A 9,038-nucleotide genomic window follows, 5' to 3' on the forward strand; every position below is an offset into this window, starting at 1 on the left:
AAGATGATTGCGACTTTTATAGGGCTGCAACAATTTTGCCGTGTTCTGTAACTTCTGTAGTACCAGTGCCGCTGCAGCAAAGACAAACGGGCAAGTGCATGGTTAACGCAACCTTGCAGAAAATTGTTTGGGACCAAACAATGGCGGAACTGAAGAGGGATTCACCCATATTGTTGTTCCCACTGCCTACGCTGCAGTGAAGTGTATGCTTCCACAGCCGGGCTCGGCGTTACGGACGGACGTCGTCTTTTATTAAGCAAAATACAACAATTGCAGAAGAAGTCACTTCAGCATTGTGGAAAACTCTGTATGAATTCTGAACACTGTAATAGCTTCAGCGTGGCTGCTTTGTGTTCGCATTTGAACAAGTAGAGCGTTAAACTCTACACTCTAATTATGAGATTTTCTCTCTCATCTCCTGAGTAAGTGACCTAATAAAGGAGAATTCCTTTGCAGAATCTCATATGCTGAAGTTGGGAGTAAATCTAAACCAACTTGATGGGCTTTGATGGGGCTTGCTGCATTGAAGTGGCACATAATTAAAAGCTAATGCAACAGAAAAATATAAACCGTAGCAGTTATTTTAATCAAAGCCTGATGTGCTTCTAGCATTTAATTTATAAATTGCCTTTGGCTGTGCTGTGCCAGAAGGATTCACTATTTTTAATAACAAAACAGAAATGCATTCTTGTCATAGAGGAGTAGGTTTGCTTTTAGTCATCTGACAGTACTAGTTGCTACAAACACTGAAGATAATATGGAACTCTCTGTCAATTGCTTATGTTTAATGGGGATTATAACTTGTTTAATTATTTGAGGTAACTTTTTATCCTTCAGAAATGTCCCTGGGTATGATTGTGTATATGCATTAACTTCATTAGTGGATCCTGGCACTCTCAGTTGCCAGCTGTACAGCAAATATTTGTGTGTCTTGAAAGTGCATGCTGCTTTTGATTGACTTAGGGCTATGGAACCTATACAAGCATTCAGGGGTCTAAAAACTCCAGCACAGTCACCTGGGCTTTTCTGAGGGGTTCTAATGATCATCTTGAAGCCTCTTTTGTTCCCTTAGTTCTGTGTATGTGTTGAGGACATAATTATTTTGTTAATTGTGAAGTTAAGGATGAAAAAATACAAGAGCTGTTAAGTCATTCCCTTAATAGAAGCAGCTTACTAGTTTCCAGTGGTTTGAGAATATAATTGCCTTGTCTATTTTTTTTTTTTTTTCCCAGGCAGGCCTGATAGATGTATTTGTGCTTAAAAACAGCCTTACTGAATGCTCTCTTCTGTTTTCCAGGGCATGAGTGGGTTGGTTTCTGAACGCTGACTGATACCTTTTCTCTCCTTGGTGGATTCATGTGTTGCCTTGGATGCCCTGCTGTAAATCACCAGCTCTTGTTTCTTTAACTCAGAGACTTGTAATGTCTTCAAGAGATCCTGTGTCTGTTCCTTCCATCTCATACAGTTACAACCTAGTCTTGTAGTCCTGGGGTTGTAGTGATGAGAACACAGCACACAGTTACTCCTCCATCCGTGAATATGTACTCTGTAGGGGGAGAATCATTTCCACTTGCTTCTCAAGTTAACTTACCTTCTGGCTTTGCACATGTAATGAAAACTCAAGGACGACTGCTTATTTTTGATCCCAGGGAGGGCATGAAGTCATGCTTCTGCAGTTTGTGACTGTGCTCTAGTCCACTGAACAGTGACCGGAACTCAGTGTAAATAATTCTCTGATGCCTCTAACTGACACTGAGATTTACCTTTTTTTCAGTGGCCAGGTGGTGTTTCCTGTCAACAACGGAAGATTAATTTCTCTCTCCTGTTTTCTTGTTAGAAGAAGGTTGTCCCGCAGAGAACAGGATAGTTGAGTCTGCTCTGACAAATAAAATGTGGTCCTTGGACTTCTGGCAGCTGGCCAAAGCAATCCTGGCTTGGTAAACGCTGGATGTCAAGTTACTTGGCATGTTAATGGCTGACATGCATATGTTTTACTAGCAGAAAGAGCTAAGTTATGTGCAAGGCTTAAAATCGGGACAAATATGCCCGTTTCACTGTTTGGAAGTTGGTGGGGGTTTAGTGAATCCAGGCAAAGCTTTTGTGGCTGGTTTTCAGTTCCGTATAATGAGTAGCTGGAAAATAAGTTCTTACTCCTGCTTGATGTGAACTAAAAAAGAAGTATATAATTTAGCTATCAGGATTTTGTCAAGACTCTTAAGAGTCCAGGCTGCTTTGGATGTATTTGTAAATGTACTTATTTCAAGAGTAGCAAAGGTACCAGTTGCTTGGGAGAAGTACACTAAATTCTGGGTTTTTTCTTTGTGTTTATGCCATTATATGCTATAGTTTAGGCTGCACTTGTTTAAAAGCAGCGAGATGTTTTGTACTTCATTTACTGTAGTGTGTTTAAAACTCTTACAACAGTATTCCAATTTTCTGCATTCTCAGCTGGCTGCCTGTCTTGTTTCTTAGCATTTCTCCCTTTTTTGGCTTTAGGAGTGTCTAACAACTGTTTGGCTTCTCCTGGCTTCTGTTTACTGGATTTACAGGGAAGATTTCTTGGCAATCAGTGTTGCAGCTTCCAAGTGTAAGCTTCTGGCTTCCTGTCGTGCCCCAGGTGATGCAAGAGTCCTAGCATACGCAGACAGTGCTTATTTTATTCTAGGGTGGTGGTTGTTTTTAAACCACAGAGTGTGCTGGGTTCCTTACAAAGCAAGGACAGAAGCTACTGCTTAAAACTTGTAGAGCTGAAACTACAAAGCCAGTCCATTAACTGTGCGGTTTCTGGCCCTAAGAGCAGTTGCCATTCTGGTTACAGTAATATTGTGCAACTGGAGGAGAAAAGTGAGGAAGTGACAAAGCAATTAAAAGGCTGACAGTGGATTAGAGTGGGGTGCAAGAAGTGTGTCCTGTTGCTGCTTCTGAGAATAACTTAATTTGCAACTTGTTACATGGAGCTGATGTTGAGGTTGAAGATCCAGGGCAGCAGCGTGAGTGGATGCTTCAGCATTGTGTGTATCCCAGTTCGTCACCTTTGCAGCCCAATTAGAGTTTAGTCAAAGGAATTTTGCCTTAGAACAACGCTTCATAAACCTTGTATCAGACTCGGAGGTGTGATGGTGTGAGATTGGAGGATGTGGAGGGTGTTCAATTTCAGTCTTCATACCTGTTGATGCTCTTAGAAATGTGAATCTCTCACCGCTGAAGCAAAGTTTTCAGTGGATGTCCTGAGGTGTGGATGTGCCTTCCTAATTAGCATTTCTGGTGCTGGCTTTAGGAACTTCAGAAAACACTTGGTAGCCTTGATCCTAGCTACTCAACTGTTGGTTTTGTGGGTTGGTTTTTTCTTCTTTTTTTCTCCCGATGGTTAAAGGAGGGGAGGGGAGGGAATTGGCGCTTCCTGCTGGAGGAAATACTGAGGAGGAAAACAGGGTATGCGCTAACAGGGGAAGGACATGGGGTAATGAGAGGAGCAGGAATTTACTGGTCCTGATCCTACAGTAAAAGTGTTAATTTTCAGGGATGTGGTTAGGGCAGAAGGGCTGCTGTACGCATCATGTATTTACTGCCTGTCGGCAGTGATGAACTGCACTGTAAGGCTTGGGAGAAGTGAAGAGTACCTCCTGTCTACTCAGCTGTACTTCAGCTGTTGTCTGACCCCCACACCTGCATGCAAAATGAACTAAACATGACAATTCAGTCTCTGTAGGAACAGCCATCAGTGCAAGACTCCTGCCTACAGAGGAAGGCCACTTGTGGGTTGAAAGTGATGCATGGTTCTAGACACAACACGGTTCATAGTGATGGATTCCAGCTTCCTCTGTAGAATGTGTTAACATACTGTGCTGGCTTTGGACAGGAAAGAGTTAATTCTTCGCAGTGGCTGGTGTGAAGCTCTGTTCCTGGATTTGCTCTGAGAAAAGGGCTGATAAGGTGTCTTTGTAGCTGGTGCTGGGGAGTGCCTGCACCAAATTCAAGGTCTCTCTCAGCTTCTGATACTGCAGCTGCGTTCCCAGCTCTCTCTCGCTACAGGCAGTGCAGGGACGCACAGGTCAGACAGCTGACCCAAACTGACCAAAGAGGTGTTTCATTCCATAGTATGTCATGCTTGGTACATAAGTGGGGAGTGGGCTGGGGGGGGCATAACTCCTTTGCTGGCTCCTTAACTCCTTTGCTAACTCCTGTGCCGGCTCATTTGTGACGGAGTTGGTGGGGCTGTTAGTTTTCCCGGTCGTGCTATTGCTGATAGATAGGGTTTGCTCAGAATCTGCTGCGATCGCTCTCGGGCTGCGGCTCTCAGGCTCTTTGGCTCTGACTCTGACTTCTCGGGACCTAGTTGTGCATCGGTTGGCGAGTGGTGAGCACTTGTATCATATGTTTTATTTTTTACTATTTTAATTACTTAGTACTAGTAGTATTTGTATATATTCATTTAGATTCAATTAGTAAATAGTTCTTATCTCAATTTTATGAGCTTCCTTGTCTTTTTCCTCCAATTCTTCCTTCCACTGGAGGGAGGGGTTGGAGCTATGAGAGTGGCTTTGTGGTATTTTCCCTGGCCAGAGTTAAACCACTACACGTACCATGCTTTATTAGGTTTTGATTTGACATTAATATTCTGCTAGTTCAGTACATCAAGAATAGTAGATATGCTGCTAAATTTTCTTGGGTTTTTTTAACATTTGTTAAAAAATAGATCTATGGTCTGTGATTGTTCACAAAAAACCAACTTGTATGTGTAACCTCTCTGAGCACCTCTAGATTTGGGTCCTTTTAGAAATGTTTGACAAAGGATTTCAGTAGAATTTCCTTGAGATGTATATTTTTTAAACTGCATCAAGATTGTTTGTTTGTTTTCTCCATGTTCAGTTCACCTCCAGAGGCTTTGAGACAATGTTCTTTAGTTGTCAAAGGTACAAACCTAAGGGACAGGAGTGGAATTTAATTATAATCCTGGTCTGTGATTCTGCATCACTTTCCTTAGTGCCAAGTCAGCTGTAGATACTCCATCTCCTTGCTTCATAGGGCTTTGTCCCCTCTATTAGACCTGTTTGACTGCTTGTGCAGCTGCCCGCTGAACAGCATCTGTGACGGGATCCAGCACAAGAGCCTCCCAAATGAAAGTGCCCTTGGGCAGGCGGTCTAACCCTTTGTTCTGGTTTAGACTGTAACCCCGTGGTCATATATAGTTGAACAGACAAAACCGGGTATTGTTACTACACTCTTGTGTATAAACAGCAAATAAACCCTAATTATATAGATTTGTAAAGTGTCTGTTTGCCAAAGCTGAAACTGCATGGTGGGTACCTTATCTGGAAGGCAGGAGACTGTGCTAAGCCCACTGGGGTCTACTGGCTGTTTTGAAGTGGGTGGCTTTCTCACTGTTGTACAGGGAGACTGGAAAACAATGTTGTTTGTCACGGTGTTGAACAGGGGCAAGGGTTTTAGAGTCAAGGCTTTTGTTAAATAGGAAACCTCCCATGACAAGTTTCTCTCCTCTCTCTTCTATTGCTGCAAGACCCAAACAGGATGATTGAGTAAGACCCACTGTAATTAAGTCAGCGTACTTGTTTTAAGAAGGAATACATGTATTTTTCAGCCATACTTACATCATTTCTCTGTTCCAACCTAAAAAGCCTGCCAATTCAAAATAGGGAGGACATTTGGCCATGTCTTTCCTACCTGTTTGATGATGACTTATATCTACTGCCTTCTTTTTCCCCCCAGTTATTTGTAGTAGATGTTCAGACTGGCCAGATTACCAAGATTCCCATTCTGAAAGATCGTGAACCCGGCATGGTGAACCAGCAGGGATGTGGTATTCATGCCATCGAGCTCAACCCCTCGAGGACCCTTCTGGCCACAGGTGGAGACAACCCCAACAGCCTTGCAATTTATCGCCTGCCTACACTTGATCCTGTCTGTGTGGGAGATGTAAGTGGGAGTATTTGGGGAAGGTTTATTCTGTCCTTTAGGGGAATTACTACTTTGAATTGCCTAGGGTCAGAGCAGGGGTTTTGGGGGTCTTGTAGTGGAGAATGAATTTCTGAAAGCTTGAAAACATTCCTAAGTTGTCTTTTTGACAAGACAGAATATAAGTGAGTACACAGTCACATCCTTGTTCCTCACTTTCATTCAGGTCTACTTCAGATTATTCTTAAGCACTGAAAATGAAACAAAATCCTAAATATTGAAGTCTAACGGTGGTGATGGCCCCTGGAACTAGTTTTAATGAAAAAGCTGTTGAGAAATTGAAACAATGATACAGGTTTATCAAGGGATACAAGTTGTTCAGATTTTCCCTTCTCCAGTGCAGTTTATGTATGTGTTATTCCAGAGGTGGAACGTGGCTTTGAGGATTTAGTTCTAACCGCAGTGACTTATGGCAGTTTGGTACTGCTTATGTTTCTGAAACACCATAAGTCCTTTTGGAAATAGCCAGTCTGAAAAAGAAAAAAGGTTAAAATGAGTATAGTGGTGTCCTGTAAGCACTTCTTTTGCATTTCTCCTTTTTATTCAGGACTTCACCAAGACCTTAACTGCAACAGCTGAGGTCGGGTCAGAGTTCCTACAGTGGCAGATAACCAGCTGCAGAAAGGCTTGACTAAAGATTTGCATGACTGGCTGTTAATTTGCATGCTGCTGTGACTTTGCAGCTTTTCAAACAGAACTAGAGCCTTGTGTTCTGTTTTTATTTCCCCACAGGTTTCTCACCTGCTAAAAAAAAGATTATCGAAGTAAATAGTCTTGAAAAATTTATCTGTTGGTCATATACTGTAAATGTAAGATTTTGGTTACTTTTTATAGTAGGGATCTGCATTTGGGGAAATAGAAGTGTGAAGCTACTCTGAGAAGTAGAGAATGGTGCTTTCAAAATGGAAAATCTAAGTCCTTAGAATTGAGATCAGTTTGGCCGAGGTCAGAGAGCTGTTTCTTCATCATCTAATTGCTCTCTATGAATTATACACTTCAAAATAAAAAAAAAAGTAGGTTCCAATTACAGTTAGGCATTTAAACTGCTCCAGCTTGATACTGGAATCTTATCTGTACGTTCTTAATGCAGGCCTGTCCTGAATTTGTGCTAAAAACCAACGTGAAGAATACTTGTCTGCTTTTAGACCACTCTAGACCATAATGATGCAGAAAAGTCTCTTTTTCTTTTAGGATGGACATAAGGACTGGATATTTTCAATTGCGTGGATCAGTGATACTATGGCTGTTTCTGGTAAAGTCCGTTTTTACTTTTTTCTTCCCCCCCGCCCCCCCCGAGTTTTATACCAAGGGACAGCACTTTATGGATCTCAGTGAAGCACTGTTACCAGGGCATTTGAAACCACTTGGAACTGCCGTAGCTATTTAAACCCTTCTTGGTGTTAGTACAGTGCTTCACTTGGTTTTGTTTGTAGAGCCCTGGTCTAGGTTTGATTTTCCAAGTGCCAGAGGCAATATTGCTGTCTTTCCAGTAGGTGTTGCCATGAGGGGATCCCTAAACACTGTGAGTTACTGGGAAGGATTCCACACAAGAAGAATAATTTCACGAAGGGTGTTGGTTATCAGTTGGTAACTTTGGGACACAACAGAGCAATATCAGTTTCCTGAAGCCCTATGCAAGACTAATTAATGAAAACTCAGTTTTTCTGTCAAGCTGCCAGTAAAGTTGTATGTGTATATATGTATATGTACATATACTAGGGCAGTTAATATCGTAGGCTGAAACAGAAAAGGTCTATTTTTGAGTTTTTAGTTGGATAATCACTGTAACTTCATGAAGTATTACTTTGGTAAAGGCAGAAATATTGATATGCTGTTGCATTAATTTAGTAGTTCACTGTCTTTCTGTGCTGACATTGTGTAGCATTCTCTACAAGGAGGTGTCAAAATGAGTGACAGAAAACTGTAACAGTCTCTCATAAGAAACAAATACTTAAATTGTTAGCTCACTAGGATTTTCTTTTCTCCTAAAACCAGAAAGCTAATCCTGGAATTTGATTCTGAATTTAATAAAAAACTTGATCCTTGCAAATCTCCAACCCAAATATGTGCATTTTAAAAAGACTGTCAGCTAGTGAGCTTGAAGAGAACAGCAGAGGTGATTACAGATATCCAGGGGAAGATAAGGACCCAATAGAATAGAGAGGCACCGCATTCCAGATTGCTCGTGTTGCTCAGGGGTGGAGGTGTGTATAGAAGACTGCCATGTTCTCTGTGGTATTTTGCTTACAGCAGGACATAGGTTCTAGTCTCCAGACCTGAGACACCTGGGAAAATTTGTGGGGAGCAATTAGCAAGTCTGATTGTGCCGTGGTTTAGCAGTTAAGTACCATTCAGTCACTGGAACACTTCCCTTTCCCCTCCCCCAGTGGAGAAGGGAAGAAAGGACAAGGAAAGTGGCCAGCAGGTCAAGGGAGGGGATTCTCCCCCTGTACTCTGCTCTGGTGAGACCCCACCTGGAGTGCTGCGTCCAGCTGTGGAGCCTTCAACATCAGAAGGATATAGACCGGTTGGAGCGAGTCCAGAGGAGGCCACTGAGATCCTCCAAGGACTGGAGCACTTCTGCTATGGGAACAGGCTGAGAGAATTGGGCTTGTTCAGCCTGGAGAAGAGAAGGCTCCGGGGAGACCTTATAGCACCTTCCAGTGCCTGAAGGGGCTACAGGAAAGCTGGGAGGGACTTTTTACAAGGGCCTGTAGTGACAGGACAAGGGGTAATGGGTTTAAATTGGAAGTGATGAGGTTTAGATTGGATATCAGGAAGAAATTCTTCCTGGAGAGGGTGGTGAAGCACTGGAACAGGTTGCCCAGAGAAGCTGTGGATGCCCCATCCCTGGAAATGTTCAAGGCCAGGCTGGATGAGGCTTTGAGCAACCTGGTCTAGTGGAAGGTGTCCCTGCCCATGGCAGGGGGCTTGGAACGAGATGGTCTTTGAGGTCCCTTCCAACCCAAACCATTCCGTGATTCTATGGGAGGACATTCCATCCCTTCATCCAGGTCATTGATGAATATATTGAATACGGCTGGGACCCGCACCCGACGCCGGGG

General features: G+C 42.8%; 1 protein-coding gene across 1 annotated transcript in view; it reads left to right on the plus strand.

Moving 5' to 3' along the window:
* DCAF12 (DDB1 and CUL4 associated factor 12) overlaps positions 1-9,038 on the plus strand; it is a gene marked incomplete at its 5' end in the record, with an annotated part of 16,019 nt that overhangs the window by 1,495 nt on the left and 5,486 nt on the right. The window contains 2 exons of the mRNA XM_010148634.1: positions 5,728-5,934; positions 7,165-7,225. Coding sequence (XP_010146936.1) covers positions 5,728-5,934; positions 7,165-7,225 — 268 coding nt within the window. The remainder of the gene's footprint in view (positions 1-5,727; positions 5,935-7,164; positions 7,226-9,038) is intronic.

Source organism: Eurypyga helias, unplaced genomic scaffold (genome assembly GCF_000690775.1).
Source record: "Eurypyga helias isolate BGI_N326 unplaced genomic scaffold, ASM69077v1 scaffold23293, whole genome shotgun sequence".
NCBI lineage: Eukaryota > Metazoa > Chordata > Aves > Eurypygiformes > Eurypygidae > Eurypyga > Eurypyga helias.